The 19,473-nt window shown below is 38.6% G+C and overlaps 1 protein-coding gene across 16 annotated transcripts; it reads left to right on the top strand.

The window, feature by feature from the left end:
• The first annotated feature begins 59 nt into the window (after positions 1-59).
• Positions 60-17,763, top strand: LOC108179511 (uncharacterized). 16 transcript variants are annotated; one of them, XR_015512111.1, is made up of 14 exons: positions 60-177; positions 4,356-4,511; positions 4,604-4,756; positions 5,864-6,007; positions 6,148-6,273; positions 7,011-7,121; positions 7,521-7,664; positions 8,168-8,422; positions 8,566-8,660; positions 8,785-8,835; positions 11,630-12,002; positions 12,760-12,924; positions 14,443-14,717; positions 17,428-17,763. XR_015512111.1 is itself a non-coding variant. In XM_087288096.1 (14 exons), the coding sequence occupies exons 2-13, from the start codon at positions 4,370-4,372 to the stop codon at positions 14,538-14,540; spliced, it is 1,857 nt and encodes a 618-aa protein (XP_087144222.1). In that variant the 5' UTR covers positions 60-177; positions 4,356-4,369; the 3' UTR covers positions 14,541-14,563; positions 17,582-17,763. The 16 variants fall into 16 exon arrangements, 6 of the variants coding, with proteins under 6 accessions (XP_087144222.1, XP_087144221.1, XP_087144219.1 ...); XR_015512118.1 differs by having other exon boundaries at positions 8,168-8,465; positions 14,443-14,656; positions 17,501-17,763; XR_015512117.1 differs by having other exon boundaries at positions 8,168-8,465; positions 14,443-14,663; positions 17,473-17,763.
• The last annotated feature ends 1,710 nt before the right edge of the window (positions 17,764-19,473 follow it).

Genomic DNA, 19,473 nt, shown 5'->3' with positions numbered 1-19,473 from the left:
ATTATACCACCCCTCCCTCTTCTTTGACCATTTGATTGATCCGTTGCTCGGTTACAGTCACATGTTCAAAATGGAGAGAAGAGTAAAGAGACGTGGAGCGCGAAATAGAAAACAAAAAGAGAACAAACAATGCCTTAAAATGAAAAGTGCCATGACAAATTGGATAATAAGGGATTGGTAAGCTTAACCCACACTATTATTACCATACGTTTAATCAACTTCTAATGTTTTTGGGAGCGACGGGCAGCCATATCATTAATTATTCATTATCGCCACTCAGTCACTGCATGCATGGGCTTTTACTTAACATAAATGCAGGCGAGGTGGTTTTGTCCAGGCAGGGGGACAGTGACGCACGGCCACACCTAACTGCGTCCGAAATCGCATATTTGCATCCTGTATAGTATGCGAAAAACACTATAATTCTATAGGCTAAAGCCATGATGATGATGAGCTGGTGTAAAGTTAACTTTATGGTAAACGCTTTTGATAGTAGTAGATTTATGGACCGTCAACTTCAAAAGAGAACATTTTTTATTTACTGCATTTAAATATTGATTACAGTTACTATAGTTATTTACAAAAGAGCAAAAATGAATTTAGTTTGATCCTCTGTTTTGTTTGATAACAGAGGTGTGAATCTGACTTTAAGAATGCAATGAAAACATTTGTTTTGTTTATGCTAATATAAGATAATATTACTTGTGTTTCAAATAAAACATGTTTACATATCATTGTGTATTTGTCTATTTACACACCTGAATCTTAAAGTATGCGCTTTCATTCATCTTCAAATCGCGTGTATAGAAGCCGTCTTTATCACTATGGGGTGCGTCCGTCACTCAGTACCGTTATACTGATTCAGAGGCTGCATAAGGGCGGCAATAGACGCATAAAGCTTTACTGGAAAGGACGTGAACGCTGCCGTTTTTACATTAATTTTAACGTGCTGTCAATCCAAAATAATGTGAAAGCTTAATTCTCTTAAACAGTTCTTGCATCACATTTGAGATCGGCTCTGTGCAGCTGCTACTTTCACTTTTCATAGAAACATTACAAAGGCAGAAGAAATAAGTGAAAATACACACACGGAAGAGCGGATAGAATGATAAAATATGGTAGATTTAATTTGGCAAAAACGAGAGGGTTTATAGGTATGAATTGCATACGTTGGCACACACATTTAAATTCATAATAATTGAAAACAATAACATGCAGTCACACATCCGTGTGTAAAGTTCATGTAAAAGTTTTATCAAAATAAACTGTCAAATCATACTTACAGTTGAGCTCAAAAGGTATGATTAATCTGAAAATTTTTCTTTATTATTACTAATTAATTATTTTGCAAAAATAAGAGGGATTACACAAAATGTATGTTTAAAAGTAGGCTACAACCATAAATATTAGGGCCAGACAGAATCTGCAAACATTTTTTGCTATTTCTGATAAGAATTACAGGCAGAAAATACTACTTAACCAACTGTATTGTAAATAAATCATATGAACATTTTAATATTACTATTATTATATCACAATAATATTAGTGAAATTAATTTAAATACTGAGTAAATATAAATGTACACAAATTTACACAAGTAAATACATAGACTCAATGATGGGCTAAAAATCTGTAGAAAACTGCAGATGTCTGCGCATGTAGACTCCGTGTGAGCCTACTGAATATATTTTAGACAAAATAGAAAATAATACTTGGATTAAAAAATTCCCCTATATAAATTTTAGATACCTAATTATAATGATTCTTAACCCTGTTAAAACTGATACGAACAAATAGTCAGAATATCCTCATTTTTTGGAACTGTCATGTTTATTAATCCCATCAAGATCCATTTTTATACCATATACATATTTTTTATAAATTTAGTATGTATCATATTGATACATCAGGCCTTTTGGTAACTTTTTTTGCTTAAAACTAGTTTAATTTAGTTCCCAAAAAGTTTGCCTATAACATTTTGATCAAATAAAACATTTCAGGCAGTTTGTCTCTATTTTTTTAACTAAACATTGTACAGTCTTTTTTATTTCACTTTGTAAAAGGTGTGATAGCAATTTATTGTTCATGTGAAGACAGACCTTACACCTCTCACATATGCATGTGAGAAGTTATTGCATTTTTAAGTTCTTTTGCCCTTTACGACTCCCATATTTATCATTTTGTTTGGACAAATGTACAAAAAGAACAAAAACAAGACATGTCAAGGTGTTATAATCATTTGGTGAGGAAAATGGAATTAAGAAGAAATTTGGGAAGGGATGAGATGTAATTCTTTGTGACTTAACATGCTTAATGTAATTATACTTTCACTACTTCATACTATTTCAGTTGCGTTCAGAACTTCGACATGTTGATTAGGAAATTAAAATGGGGGGGGGGGGGGGCAAAACTTGAACTCGCATACATCTGAGTAAATGTGCAGTTGCGCCCCTGCCTACAATACAAAGTTACTTGTTAAATTAAGATGGAAAATTATTTTAAGTTATTTAATTAGCTTGTTTATGAAGACTGCAGAGTGCTGCATGACAAAAATAGACTGAATAATCCCCCCCCCCCCCCCCATTCTTTGTGTAATATTTGTAACATAAAGATAGACTTAAGTAATTATGGTTCGTTTTAATCTAGAAAACCTTTATTTAATCAAATTAGTTACATTCTGAATTGTATTCTTACTGTAATAACTTTAAATTAGCGAAAAGTTTCCAGCCCAAAAGCTTGGGAGCAATTCAATGAGAACGGCCATTTTGAAAAGGTCAAAAAAGCTCTTCCACTGCCTGCAGTGTCATGAAAATCCACAAGAGGGCAAAATACAGGCATCAAACTATACAACAGGGTTTCAAGCAAAAGAATGATCAGGATGATATTATACAGATCTTATAAACTTGTGTATTAAATATGATTCGTGCTGCTTTATAGGGTAAAGAAGGTCACATTAACCACATACACTCGCGGAAGACGACGTGTTGCCTGGCAACAGCAGAACGCGTTCTAACGGTTGTACAGGGTCTGACGACGCGCGTAAACTCAGCTTCAGTAATCTGCAAGAACAAGAAATGAAGGTTGATTGTAAAAGTTGCTCTCGGTCGATAAACACATCGAGCAAAACAGTTGAGCGATTTCAGACGATGTCTACAAGACCTTTCAAGTTTCTAGCAGGAATGGAAAGTTCTAAGACCTTGACGGGTAAGTCCAGACACTAAGAACACGTGTGTTTCATATTTGCCTGTTTTATATTATTAAATGTTTGATACTAAAACTCTATTTTTACACTCTAGAAATACTTATTTTGGACTCATACTTACGACCATGCAATATTACACTGCTAAAAATCCATTTGACGGTCTTTTTACAAATGAAAACAGCTTTAAACCGTTTGTGTGTATATTCAGCTGTGTTTGTTTAGCCGAAATATGGCGATCATTACTCCATAACCTGACGGTACTCAGAGGTGTTTTCAGAGAATCCTGAATATAAATGCAGATTCAGTGTTTTAGCAAACAACATCAGTCGGTTTAATACAAAAACACCAGAGTAAAATGCAGATAACAATACTTGAGTCAAAGTCAAACTCTTCCTAACGAATATATAATGATTTATAATGTATAATGGTGAAAATGTTCATTTTAATACACGGGCAGCTATACCATACTAATAATGAATGATAATTTAATTGTGCAAACGAGCAAAACTGTGACTCAGTCAAGACCCAGGTCTTATGTTGGCAACAGCCAAACACATGACAAATACAGGCCCGGAGTCAGTCTGGTGAAAGAGCTGGTTCTTTATTTTTACCAAAATGTAGACCTTTTTGCAGTTTTTTGCCTTATTCATGAGGCTTAAATATTGCATTTTAGTGACATTTTAAGCTGGATTAGCTTGTCGGATGGTCATCATAACCACATCTTTCAATTAACCAAAATATTTCCTAAAGATTTAGAATGATCGGCTTGGTTCAATGGGTTATTTTCACAATTTATGATGATGTAACAGTCAAAATAGGACAGTTGAGCTCATGTATAGGACACCCCCACCCTGCCCCCGGCTACAGGCATGAAATATGACAAAGAAACACAAAAACATGAGAATATTATGTTCATTTTTCATTAAGATTATAAACAGACTTGCTACAATACATTTATTTAAAAAAACACTTGATAATGTTTGATATTTATAATAAGCATTGCTAAGAACTTTGACAATTTAAAAGGGGATTTTCCCAATGTTTGGATTTTGAACTCTCAGATTTTCAATTGAAATCTGGTTGAATTAATGACATAAAAAATCAGGATTTAGGTTAAGAGTTTATTGTTCGTTGTGTTGTAATCCACATTAGGAGAAAGAAGAGGAATGAAGCGGAAAGCGGATAATGATTTTCAGAGTGTTTCTGGTGAAGGCAAACCGTATGCTCTGAGGAAACGCATCAAACTTTCAGAGATGGAGAACACAAGAGACACAGAGATGACCAGCTATGAGGAGAAAACCAGTTCAGGTGTGTCCTGCCACAGATCAACACTTCAGATCATCTACCTTGTATTTGTACATTGTAAAAGTTTATGTTTGTTGTGTTGTAATCCACATTAGGAGGAAGAGGAGAGAAACGGAAAGCGGATGATGATTTTCAGAGAGTTTCTGGTGGAGGTAAATCATACGCTCTGCGGAAACGCATCAAAGTTTCAGAGATGGAGAACACAAGAGACACAGAGATGACCAGTTTTCAGGAGAAAACCAGCTCAGGTGTGTTTCCTGCCACAGATCAACACTTCTACAGCTTCATCACCATAATGTGTTACCACTTAAACTTCTGAAACATGAAGCAGCAAGGTTCATACGGTCATGGAAACCTGGAAAAGTCATGGAATTTTGTCATGGCATTTTCCAGGCCTGGAAAGGTTTTGGAAAAGTCATGGAAATTACATTTACATTTAGTCATTATTATTATTATATTTATTATTATTATTCTTATTGCTCCATATTTTAAGTGACCTTCTATTGGTCTCACTCAATCACCTGATGTGATTTCGCAGGTAAGAACTTGAGCTTTCGTATGCAGTGAAATGCGAAACACGTGCTTGCATTTCTGGTCTGCTGTATTCGCATGCCTATGAATGGAAGTCTATGGAGAGAAAAGTGCAGCGTGACCGCAGCTTTACAATAGAAGTAGTTTTACCTACTATTACTTGTTTAACAGACTATTAAGATGATCTCAAATTAGTTTGACATATGTCTGTATATTGGAATAAGGTTTAGTTGTTTTTGCCTATTTTCTTGGCCAAAAACACGCTCTCGCATTATTAGTGCTGTGTAAGCATCATCTATTTTACATATTTATTAAAATAAATTGAAACTATTGTGTGTTTTATGATATTCTGTAATAAATGTAAACATTTTTTATGGTTTACCACAAATATGTAGACATTACATAAAACATTAGGTCATGAAAATTGACTTTAAAGTCCTGGAAAACTCATGGAATTTGTACGAACCGTGAAGCAGCATGCAAAGTATTGACTCAGTTAGCTGGTAAATCCAGTGAGCATGGGGATATTTTGGCAAATATGCAAAAATACATTGTCTGGATCAAAGTGATTGATTTATCTATTATGCCCAAAATTATTCAATTATTATGTTATGATCATGTTTCATGAAGTTAAGCACTTTCTACTGTAAACATGTCAGAACTCAAGTGTTGATTTGAACTTAATTTGGCCACTTTAAAGGTGATTTTCTCAATCTTTATTTTATTTGAGATCGCAACAGAAATCTGGAATGAAGATATGACAATAAATAAACATGACGATTAATTGAAGAGTTTATTGTTCATTGTGTTGTCATCCACATTAGGAGGAAGAGGAGAGAAGCGGAAAGCAGATGATGCTTTTCAGAGTGTTTCTGGTGGAGGCAAACCATCTGCCCACCGGAAACGCATTAAAGTTACAGAGCTGGAGAACACAAGAGAAGACGCTGACACAGAGGCGTCCAGCTCAGGTCAGTCCACTCTTTATGACTGGAAAATGCTGGAAAACTATTAGCACTGCTGTCATTTGTTAAATCTCAGAGTAAAATAAACAGCAATTAATTAAAGAACTGATTATTAATAGTTAATTATTGACTGTAATCCACATCAGGAGGAAGAGGAGTGAAGAGGAAAGCGGATGATGATTTGCAGAGTGTTTCTGACAGAGTCAAACCATACGCTCTGCGGAAACGCATCAAAGCTGCAGAGACGTCCAGCGATGAGAACAGCCGCTCAGGTCAGTCTCCCGTCACTCTTCTACAGTTGTATGAGCATATATATGTCAGCTTAAAGGCACAGTGCACGACGACACAAAGCAGCAGAGCTTTTATTATGCCACAGTCCAGCGCGTCTGGTTCTTCAGCTCGTGATCACGTGTGCTGTTTTATCAGACTAAATACATGTTGGGCTTCTGTTATAATGCTGCTCTGTGCTGTCAAATAAAACACAAACATATTAAAACCTCGCTAGACAAACAGAGCAGAAATAGAGGATGTGTGACGTCATTAGCATGAACACACACCCTGGCTGTGTCTAAAATCACACACTTCCATACTAAATAGTACATTAAGACAGTATGTGAGCCGAGTAGTATGTCTGACCTCACAGTATTTGAAAAACAGCATGTGAGAAGTACCCGGATGACCTACTACAACTGGAGAGATTCTAAAGTGCGCATCCAGTGGACGCTACACTATCCCATAATGCACCGCGAGAGAATTCCTGAATGGGACTGAATTCATGAATCACTCTTCTAGTGGTTTTTGGAGATTTTAATGGAAAAAGTCTCACATAATGCACCTTTAAAACTGTGAACGATGCAGTTTTGTGCAAAGTGTTTCTCAGTAGTGCTTCATGACAAAACATCTGGAAACTATTAGCACTGCTGCCATTTGAACAGATCCCCAAATACAATAAATGCCAATTAATGAAAGAACGGCTCATTAACAATGCATTATTGACTGTAATCCACAGAAGTTCCAAGAGGACTGAAGAGAAAGGCTGGATGTCTAGATCAGGACAGCAGAAGTCTGGACACAGTTGCTGCCAAACGAGTGAAAACAGCAGCAGAAGACAGCAGCTCAGGTCAGTGTGCATTATGAGGCTGTAGAGGCGCTATATTGACATATATGATAATATCCCGATAAGAAAATCCTCATTCATGATTTGATCCAAGCTCTTTTGTGATGTTTTTATTTTCATTTTCATTATCTGTACATTTGTTTTGAGTTATTATTGTGAATATAGTTTGAGTTATATCAGTCATATGACTTAAAACTATGAATGTGCGCTCTGATCCGCTAATTCAGTCAATTAATTTAGCTTACTTTTTATTGATCTTTTATCCTTTTACATGTGATTTTCTCAATATTTAGATGTTTGAATCCTCAGATTCCAGATTTTCTGGAATGAAGATATGGCAATAAAAGACATGATGGTTTTCATTTAAGAGTCTATTGTTTGTTGTGTTGTCATCCACATTAGGAGGAAGAGGAGTGAAGCGGAAAGCGGATGATGATTTTCAGAGTGTTTCTGGTGAAGGCAAACCGTACGCTCTGAGGAAACGCATCAAAGCTGCAGAGCTGGAGAACACAAGAGACGACACCGACACAGAGGCGTCCAGCTCAGGTCAGTTCTCTCTTTATGACTGGAAAATGCTGGAAAACTATTAGCACTGCTGCAAATTTTGAGCACTAATAATGCTGTCAATAATGATTGATGGATGAGTAAAGTATTATCATGGAGTCTGAAGCAGAGTAAGGCTAAAAGCAGTGAAGTGAAATCTGAGAAATGCTGAAGCAGTTGCTGATGAGAGACGAGTAAAGCGGCAGCAGAGCTTTTATTATGCCACAGTTATTCTCATGATCGCTGATGATTTCTCTGCATTTGAGCATTTTTCATGATATTTGGCAGAATATAAGTACAGGATTCAGCAGAGTATATACTACTGTTAATAAATATAAAAGTCTTACATGATGTGCCTTAAACTGGGAACTATGCAGTATTGTGCAAAGCGTTTCTCAGCAAAGTTTTATGACAGAGTAAAACGTCTAATAATACTAATAATGCGTAATACTAATAATGAAAGAACGGCTCATTAATAATTTATTATTGACTGTAATCCACATCAGCTCCAAGAGGACAGAAGAGAAAGGCTGAATGTCTTGATCAGGACAGCAGAAATCAGGACACTGTGGCTGCCAAACAAATGAAAACAGCAGAGATCCAACATGGCGGCAGCAGCGGCGGGAAAACTGCAGCTGAAAACAGCAGCCCAGCTGAAAACAGCAGCCCAGCTGAAAACAGCAGCCCAGCTGAAAACAGCAGCTCAGCTGAAAACAGCAGCCCAGCTGGAAACAGCAGCCCAGCTGGAAACAGCAGCTCAGGTCTGTCTTCTGTTATAATGATTTCTGTCTAATCTGCAGTCGGGTTTTGGATTTTTTTTTTTTATAGTTTTACAGAAATATCTCAGGATTAGAGCAGAACACTCACAGAAATAATGTCATAAATGTGATTTACTTTTCTCCAGGATCTATACTTGAGAAATATGTGCTTGGAGAGAAGCTGGGACAGGGAAACGGTGGCACTGTCTATCTGGCTACACGGAAATCTGACGGCCAGAAGGTAACGGTCACTTCAACTCTGCAGTGGTCTTTGTGTGTGTGTGTGTGTGTGTGTGTGTTTTATGCAGGTCAGATCAGACATCTCTCTGGCTTAAATAAGTTTTGACTTTATGCTTTCTTTGCAGGTTGCCATAAAAGTTGTGAATAAGGACTTTTACGGATACTTGTACACTATGGTAAGTATGCATACTCTACTGAAAATATATGAAGAGAACAGATGACCTCCATGTTTAGTCATTTTGAGATGTCGTGTGTTTTTTTTACACGCTTTATGCAAATGGCTGAAACTGCACGTGTTTAGTCATTTCCAGAAATCTTGTTTGTACTGAGAATATTACAGAGTTTCTGGAAATGTCTAGAACTGGGGGTTATCTGTTTCTGCAGATGAACTGTGGAGCACAAAACCAGTCATAATGTCCAGAAACTGAGATTTGCGTATCATCTGAGAGATCAATAAAGAGGCTTTTTGATAATGTTTGCTTTGTTAGAACAATATTGATGGAGATGCGGCTGTTTGACAATCTGGAACATGAAGAAAATCTGAATATTGGGAAAATCTGCTTTAAAGTTAATAACTTAAACTACATTTCACATTTCCATGTAAACTCCTTCTCCTCAGTCTCTTTATTAATCTGGGGTCGCCACAGCGGAATGATCCACCAAATTATCCAGCATATGTTTTACAAAGTGGATGCCCTTCCAGCTGCAGCCATCACTGGGAAACACCCATACACACTCATACACACACATAAATACACGACAGACAATTTAGCTTACCCAATTCACCTGTACCGCATGTCTTTTGGACTGTGGGAGAAACCAGAGCACCCAGAGGAAACCCACGCGAATGCAGGGAGAACATGCAAACTCCACACAGAAACGCCAACTGACCCAGCCGGGGGTCGAACCCGCGACCTTTTTACTGTGAGGTGATTGTTCTACCCACTGCCCCACATCAGATCAATAAGAAATGCACAAATTATATATTGAAACCAAATCTTTACGTAATTAAAGTCCAGGGTCCCCGCAGGTCCTTTAAAAAGTCTTGAAACGTCTTAAATAAAATTTCTGATTTTTTTGATTTGTAATTTTCCATAAGGAGGTCTTAAATTTCATGTGGGATCTTAAGTTTCATGTCTGACTCGTCATTTTTATTAGATTTTTTCAACCGCAATTTGACCAGCGCAACATTTGGGGGCAGCACTTCGTGGGTGCAACCTGCATCATTCTATAGGTGACATACGAGTAAGTGATTGATGAAAGCGTTGTGTTGTTGGTTCGCCACCTCAGCATTTTGCGAAATCGCAAGCGTGGGCAAATGTTTGTTTGATGACAATTGGTTGGAGGACGAAAAGTATCAGGGGTGGCTGAAAAAAACAGCCAGAAATCATGAAGGGAAGTGTGCTTTATGTTAAAAGACGATAAAACTGGGGACAATGTGCCATAAAGCGCTCTATTCACACATGAAAGCAGAGAAGCACAAGAAGTATGTCGCAGGCAAGTAGTTTGCCCATAAGTATGTTCTCATCGAGCACTTCGACCTCTCAGCCTTTCACAAGGCCGTCCACTTCAAGCAATGCCTTCAGCAGCTTTGCGAATGTAGCTGCACTTAAGGCCGAAATACTGTGGGTGTTTCAAACCGTAAGCTGCCACCACTCATACACCTCATATGAGAACATGCACTTAGTTTTTCAAGCAATGTTCCCTGAGAGTGTGCGAGTACGTTCACATGTGGAAGGGATAAAACAGCATATTTAGCTTGATTTGGTGTTGCCCCATACCAAAAGAAGGAACTAATTTAACAGGCAAACAAGGACGCTTTCATCATAATGTTCGCTGAGTCTATGAACACTGCAACAAAAACTAAACAGTTGGTCTTGCACGTCAGACATTGGTCAACTGATGAAACCGGCACCCCATTGTCAGGGTTTTAAGGTCAATCAGCACTTGGTATAAAAGTTTTCGCATCCCTTTGACCTGTCTTGAGCGTGGCTCTGGTGAGTTTTGCTAATGCTTCACCACATCATTCTGTGTAGTCACACTGAACATTTTCCTGTTGTGTTTTTTGTTTAGGTAAAGTCTTTAATTTTCCTCATAGTGGATTTAAAAAGCTCTTAAAAGTTATTACATTTCCCGTTAAATATGTGCAGATACCCTGAAGTCATCATTTTGAGTTTTCCCCAAAATATATCTGCGTGACAAAAGACTGGTTTAGTGGTCCAGGGTCACATGTAGTGTTGAATTTGAGGTAATATGTGAAAATAGCTCTGTTTCCATCCACCTGTTTCATGCGCATTTAGGATTATCACATAAACAAAGCTTTATGAAAACGCCAAGATGCACATACATGTTCTCATGCACATAATTGACTAAGAGAAAATTTGATTCCAGAGGAAATAATGTGCAAAAACTAGTTTAGAAGCATTTTTACCAAATAAATTCCAGCATGCACTTTAAAACAGTAATGTGATTGTGTTATAAGACATGATGATATAAATGTGTTTGAGGGTTTTTGCGTCAGTAATGTTGGTTTGCAGCTTTCCATTGTTGCAGATCTGAAATGTTGTTCTGCTGATTGTAAAAGGCCTCAGCCCTCTAGTATCATTTTCTAGTATCAGGCCTTCTTCTAGTATCATTCCCTCCAGAATAGTCTTGAGCATCTGTCTGTGCTCCCGTCTCACGTCTCCAAAAGCCACCGCATTCACCGTGTTCATTTCGTTTGGTCTTCTTAAGCGAAACTCATTTCTCTGTCTGATATTTGCCGCCAGTTTGTAAGGCAGTGATGATTTTGTTCTCTTTGACTCATTGATGGAAACGCTGCTTTATTCGTGAATCTTTATTTGATATTCCAGTGTTGCGCATAAATGTAATCTGCATCTTTGGATGGAAACACAGCTAGTGACACATTATAATGTCATTTATATATTTGACACTCACATCTAACCTTTTCCTGACTTGATTTTTCTCTAGAATGGACATACTATCCCGGAAGCATATCATATGATGGTCCTCAAGGAACCTCCGCTCTGCCCGCACATCATTGAGCTGTACGAGTACGCCATGGAGGGAAGGAATAACTACCTGGTCATGGAGTACGCGTCCTCGTACATAACCTTGGATGAATTCATCAGGAAGAACAATGGCCTCCTGAGTGAGAGTGTTGCGCGGCAGCTGATCATGCAGCTCATTATCGCAACACAGCGCTGCCTTGAGCATGGCATAGAACATGCGTCCATATATAAAGACAACGTCCTGGTCAATCCAAAGACCCTGCAGCTCAAGCTGATTGATTTTGGCGACAGTTATTATACTGAAAAAGGCCACTGGAGATCCCCCTATCTTGGTGAGTTGCCCTTTTAGTGCTGCTTATTAAAGGTTAAGTTCACACAAAGATGAAAATAGTTTTAGTAATGAATATCTCTCATGTCGTCCTGAACATCTGAGACCCCTGAACACAAATGAAGATATTTAAGATGAAATCTGAGAGCTCTATAGACAGCAAGGGTCTATAAAAGGACCCTAAAGCATCCTCAAAACAGACCGTATGCCTTTAGTGGTTCAATCAGAGCATTATCAGACTCTGAGAATACTTTTATTTCCACATAAAGCTAAAATAACGACTTTATTGAACAGGTTCTCATCCTCAGTGTCAGTATATTGCGCACATTCAGGACAGCTTTGAGGCTTTCACGCATGTTGCTCTCAGTTGTACTGCTGATGTATCATCTCGGATGCGCCTGTGCTTTCTTCCAATCAGAGGAGAACATCAGCGGTGTACGCCACTACACAGAGCTCTTCTGAGTGTGCGCAATATACTGACACTGAGGACAAGAAACTGTTCAATAAAGTCATGATTTTCAGTTAAACTACTGAAGGCAAATATTGTCAGAGAGCTCTCGTGTTTCTTCTAAAACATCTTCATTTGTGTTCAGAAGCTGAGCGTGGGTCTCAGGGGTTTAGGACGACGTGAGGCTGAGTAATTAATAACAATTACTTTTTTGGGTGAACTGACCCTTAATCTGTAATCTCCTGTGTATGTATGGCGATGTCAAGAGGGCAAAGATATTGTAATTACTAACATGAAAATCTCTACCTTGCAGGAGTAACGAGATACCGTCTACAGGAGGGGGAACCCTACAGATCCATTCGTTTTGCTGTTGATTCACATGTCATGGCTGTTTTACTAATGCTGTCCTATATGGTCAATGGATATTTTCCTTACTCCAGATATAAACGTCCACGATTTCACCCCAGATTGTCGGCAGGTGAGAAAACAGCACTACACATGGTGCAGCTCATGGGCGTCGCTAGGCCTCTTATTTTCACTCAGCCCCCCTAAAGGTTTTGGGATTAACTCATGAATGGTCCACAGCTAAATTATCGCCTCAGTCCCCTTTCAATTTCATATGAAAACGGCAGCAGACTTCAGCTCCTCCGTTTTTAACTTATTTCTCATTTAATCAGCAAAGCCGTTCCGAGTGAGAGCAGAAGCTGTGTGTTTATCGGTAGACTGGTATAATATCAGCATGTTTGCAGTTCTTTGCTGTAGAAACTCTTGTATCACTTGTACCCCAATCGGGTTTCCCATCTACTATTTCCTCAGCGCTCCTCTCATCATCACAGCTGTTTCCTCCAGCGAACATGTAACTCTTAACCAACATTTCACTATGTTATTTCAAAATGAACTCTGAATATAAAACACATGACGGTGCATGTGGCATTAACTACAGCACACCTTCATGCACAGAAGCGCTCAGTGAATGCACTCATTTTACCTGCACATCATGTGACATCATCGGACTCAAATTAATTTCTGATTCTGACTTATATTATGATTATGAAACATGTAAATTAGCCTGTACTATTTTTATATGTTTATTTTTAGGCCATTGTGAATGAGAAAAGTAAAATGTACTGGAGTATAGAAAGTGGTTTGTACCACAGTAAACAGGTGTGTTGAGCCGATTTCACTCATCCAGAACTCAAATGGCTCTGCCTGCCTATGAAATACAGTGGAATACTGCTAGTTTAGTATACAACCCTGCCATATTAGTCTATCTTCATGTGTATTCATTTTAAATTATTACTTAAAATGTGTTTATCAGGCCAATATGTATAACAGTTGGACAGGAAACAGCTGGACATCATGTCTGTAAATTAAAGCTGTCAGACTAGATGCACAATTTATTGTCTTTTTTACTATAATTTTCCATAAAATTCATAAATAACATTATTTATTTTAAAAACAAATAAATGCACAATTAAAAAGCAATTTTCATACAAGTACTGTATAGTCAGTAGACTGCCGCATGCTAAAGGATTTTAAATGCAGAGGCAAAAGCACACAGTAATGCAGTGATAATCCCACTTATTACATGGTCATTTTCCAAATTAAAGTAGTATTGCAGCACAATATTTGACTAAATCTCCGTCTGATATGACTCGTCGTGTGTTTGATATTATAGCTCATAGTAACATGTGTTAGCTACATCATCTCGTATTTGCGAGTTGGTTGATCCCCATTGGCTCCAGATGAAGCACACGTCCAATGAAAGCTTCAGCGATGGTCACCGAGTTGGTTACTGCTAATGTTTGAGTGTGGCGCATTCATCTGGAACTGTGCTAATAACTGACTGAAACAAATTGTGTATTTAATGATTTTATTGGACGACGTCCAGCCAATCAGAATCAAGAATTTCACCAGACCATTGAATAAATCTCTGTGTTGTGTCATCATCAAGAGCATCCATGACTAACATGTTCTCTCTTTACTATTTCTGCAGAATGCAAGGATCTTCTTCGGTGGATATTCAGTTACCACCCTCGAACAGGACCTGTTTTAGAGGAGATTATAGAGCACAAGTGGTTCAGCATGACGTAGAGCCCATCAGCAGCAGGAAACAGGTTTTCATACTTCCATTTACGTCAGATTGTTTTGCTGTTTTCCGCTTCCGCTTCCCAAATTCTGCACTTCCTCCTGCGAGTGTTGCAGTCAGAGCTGCATGTAAATGAGGGCCGGTTGAAGCGTCCCTATTGGTCCACCAGCTCTAGACCGACAGCTCCTCCTTTAGCCAATCAGGCGAGGAAGGAAGCTGATGTCAGTCTAATGGCGGCCGATGCGCACAGGCGACGCCGGAGATTGAGTGTTAGCGCTAATCCTCAGCTGGGGTAGAATGTGTCTGCGGCAGGACAGCATTAAAGGGCCATGAAACCCCCTCGTTTCAGCAGGGTGTTTTCACACCTCTACTTTGGAAAAAGTCAGAAAAGTGGGGGTGTCTAGCTCTGTTTAGGGGGGAGTGTCGGAGGAACTAAAGTGGGAGGGTGTGGGAGTGTCTATTTGGGCACGCGCGAGTTTCAGTCAAAATACACAGGAGAAAGGGATGGTGTTTAACCTACATGGACATCTGTAGTCGAATTATTTGCCAAATTACTAAATGTTGGACTTTAACTGCAGTTTGGCTCTTTCATTCAGGGAATTCATTCATGCCCCTCGCGACAAACGAGATATTTGATTCGAGGAGCTGCTCTAAGCGTGTATTTTTCATGCAATGTTTGATACCGCACGGCGAATGAGAGAAAAAAAACTCAGCATTTCCCGGAAACATAGATGCACACGGCAGGTAGCGTCCGAAAGCCGCGTGTTATTCCGGTCACAAAATGCGGTGCTAACATTTTTGCACTCAATGCAATAGTTAACTTAATTCGATACGAACAAACTGAATATACAAAGAGCACTGGTCGCTCACTTACCAAATCTGTAGAGACAGGACAATCATCAGCAACTAGAGCCGCGTCTTTATGAAGAGAAGGTAAACAATAATCCCCCTTAGACGTGTAAGTTATTGTTGTCGCGCGTCGCGTACACTGTCACACGTGATCCAGATGAGCTCTCACAGAGAGAAAATGAAAACGAAACTTAACTGCAGCAAACTGTAAAAGCATCACTTCACGCTTGTTTTGCCAACACAACGTGGCGTCTCTGTGGTGTAAAGACGGTGACACTAATGAATATTAATGAAGTTGCACAATAGAGCGCGCTGATTGGTTTGAACCAAGCCTTACTCATGCATTAATGCAGCAGGCTGTAAGACGTAATAAGACTCACTCTGGCACAGACGCCCAGTCTGCACGCTGGAATAAACGCTATTATGTCATGACCGTGACGCAGCTTCAAAAATTCGTTTCAAACAGGAAGTACGAATTTGCTTGAAATAACGCAAAAACAACCAATTTACACTTTTTAGTGAAATATAGGTGTCCTAATAGTGTTTTTAGCAGTGTGGGACACATATACGACTGTCAACAGCTCAAAAAATGTGTTTTGGTGTTTCGTGACCCTTTAATCGTTTGAAATAAGTAAAGGAAAGCAGGTTCATTCACGTTTAGACAGGACGTAGTGTTTTATATGAACTGGGTTAGCACCGACTGTAGAGTAAATATTCATATTAAGGGGAAATAGTCACAGATTAATAAATGAAACTGCTGGAAAGGGAGATTTATTAGCATACTGGTGTGGTTTATTTCTCTAGCTGTAGGATTAATAGTAAACGGTAAAGTCTGTGTATTATTACTGTAGTGCGTCAATACTTTATAAAGACAGGAAGCCTGGTTTAGACAGTGCTCGTAGCTCTAACGGGACTTTAGGCAGGTTTAAGTGAGATAAGCGCATATAACAGGGGCGTCGTGGGCCGGTTTTGAAGGCGTTTTCTCTTATACAGGGATAGGTTAGGGTGGTGTAGATGGCGCTGACGGGGCAGGATTATATGGGCCGATACGCTAGATATAAGAGCCTCCTGCCACAGACAGATTTTAGCCCAGCTGTGGATTTGTCAGATCTGATGAGGATTATTTCTAGTGCTGCTGCTCTCATCTTTCTGCTTTCTTCTTCTTTCACTTGTTCTCCAAGCGAGCGCTGGATTTCTGCAGATTAGCTTTAACATAAACCAGCAGCTCAAATAGTTTAATTTTAACCGCAGGGTTTGGTAAATAACAGCATTTTAGTCAAGACTGGGGGATTTAGATAGTGTTTATGGACACAAGTGTAGTTTAGAGTTGGACTTTGTAATAGATTTATTGATATTATTAAGCTTATTGATAATGTTGTGGAAATCCTGTGCTCGTTTGTAGAAATTCATTGGTCCTCATTGATGAAACATTAGTAAATATCGGAGTAAGTTAGTGATAGATAAAGGGTGGATAGATAATCGGGTTCGTTAGTGAATTATCATCAGTCAGGGTTAGGGTTTAGAGTTAGACATATAGAAAATAGAGGAATAATTATCTTTCATTAATGAGGCCAAATCTCAGCTCTTTCTTTCTTTTTCAGCTTTTTCTGCTTTCCCAGTTCCTCTAAACATTTTATTTTGGGATTAGAGTGTTTGTTAGGGTAAGGGTTGGGTTAGGCCTTTATTTTGAAGGGTTAGGGTGTTCTTAGGGTAAGGGTTGGGTTAGGGTGTTTGTTAGGGTTAGGGTAAGGGTTGGGTTAGGCCTTTATTTTGAAGGAAGGGTTAGGGCTGGGGTGTTTGTTAGGGTAAGGTTGGGTCAGGTTAGGGTTTGGTTAGGATTAGGTTTGGGTTAGGCTTTTGTTTTTAGGGTTAGTTATTCATTGTTTTGCTTTATGTCTGGTTTCTTTAGTTTCTCCTGTCTGTCCTCTTCTCCATCTCTGTTGTGTGAGCACTGCACAGATTGTTATTTAAGAGCGATTGTTAATTATTATACACTTCTCTGTCCTCGCCTGTGGGGATTGGTCGCCATTAGAGTGACGTCAGCTTCCCTCCTCGCCTGATTGGCTGGAGGAGGAGCAGTTAATCTAGAGCTAATGGACCAATGGGGATGCTTCAGCCGGCCCTCATTTGCATGCAGCTCTGACTGCGACACTCGCTGGAGGAAGTGCACAATGTGGGAAACAGAAGCGGAAAACAGCATCATGTCAGAAAACAATGGAAGTATGAACTCCTGATGATGTTATTTTGTCACTGACCACATGTGTGCTGCTCTTTCTATGATTTCTGTGAAATTGAGACTATGACCCCTATGGAGTGTGTTGAAGCTGTTTTCTGTTGATCAAACTGTAAACTATTGTCTTCAATAAACTGTATCTCTGACTCCTGCTCTTTGTTCATCACACCACAGACCTAAGCTTTGCTCTCATCATGTGCTGCAGATGATGTGACAATAAAAGTGATTTGATTTGACACAAAACGATACGTCAAATATGTTTTTATAACTGCAGACTCAATTTAGCCTTCATATAACAACATCATGTAATGTTTAAAGCTCATTGCCTTGCCATTTGTAGGATAATATGACACACTCCCCACATCATTCTTTAAAACGGTGTTCAACTGTCTAGAAATGGATCTCCTAACAGTGGTAAATGCTTCACTTCTCTCAGGGACTTTTCCAAACATACCCATAACTGCAAAGAGCATCCTTGATATCACCCTACTGAACAACTACAGGCCCATCTCAAATCTCCCTTTCATTGGTAAAATCATCGAAAAAAGCTGTTTTTAACCAGGTTAACGTTCTTAAGGTGCAAGGGGTGTTTAGACAGTGTTCAATCTGGTTTCAAAGCACATCACAGTACAGAGAGCGCTCTTATAAGGATAATTGATAATTGTTTATAATTGTTCATTTTGGTGACGCATCATTTATTATTGCAGAAACCTAAAAACAGCTCATTCCTGTATCCCTTCAGACTGCCAGGAGAGCACCATGATCATAACTTTAATAATAATAATAATAATAGTAACTGACATGATTTGTACATTCTCTGCTGAAGCTCCAGCTGCAGTGAGGACAGTAAATACAGTAAGGCATCATTCATTCAAAGCGTTCAGAAATGATGAAGAAAAAACTACTGTATACAAAAAAACCCAACTAAATATGCCACGGCTATAGTGCTGGAGACGCTTCTGGTCCCACAGAAAGATCCAGAACACAGTCAGTTCTTCAGTTTGAGGAAGACCATAATTTACTGTCCATTAAAGCACCGCTGACGATGAAGAAGACATCAGGCTCCGTCTCAAATCCTCCAGTTCACCACACTTGACCAGCAGCTGACGCACAGATGAAGTGTTTGTCTTGTTTTCCACAAATAACATGATGTACAGTTGAGTCGGAATTATTCGCTCGGCTGTGAGTTTTCTTTGTCTAATATTTCCTAAATGATGTTGAACAGATTCAGGAAATGTTCACGGTATGTCTGATAATATTTGTTCTTCTGGAGAAAATCTTATTTGTTTTATTTCGACTAGAATAAAAGCAGTTCTTAATTGTTTTGAAGCCATTTTAAGGTCAATATTATTAGCCCCCTTAAGCAATATTAGTTTTGGATTGTCTCCAGGACAAACTTTTATTATTAGAAATGTGCAGAAAAAATCTCTCCAACAAACCGAAATTGGGGGAATAAATATTCACACGGGCTAATAATTCTGACTTTAGCTGTCTGTGTGCGTGTTTGAGTGTACTGACAAAAATGGTTCATTAAATTTATAATAAAAATGTAACGTAAGTGGTTGTAAACAATTTATATTGGCCGGAAATGAACAAATTAAATGCAGTAATATTCAACTTAATATGTTTGTTTATATATATATATATATATATATATATTGTAAGAGCCATTATGTTTGTTGTAATGCTGTTTTTGACCACTGGGTGGAGTGTGGGTTTGGAAGAGTATATAGGTAGACAAAGACTTAGAACAACAGGTGTGTAATTAGAGGGAAGCACAACATTTTTTGAGCGTGTTTGAAAGAGCTTTATGGAGGCATTCAATGTGATTTTATGAGCATTTATATACCAGACTG

Source organism: Danio rerio, chromosome 16 (assembly GCF_052040795.2).
Source record: "Danio rerio strain M-AB ecotype USA chromosome 16, GRCz13ab, whole genome shotgun sequence".
Classification (NCBI taxonomy): domain Eukaryota; kingdom Metazoa; phylum Chordata; class Actinopteri; order Cypriniformes; family Danionidae; genus Danio; species Danio rerio.
Note: the sequence above shows the minus strand (reverse complement) of the source record. Positions and strands in the feature narration are given on the sequence as shown.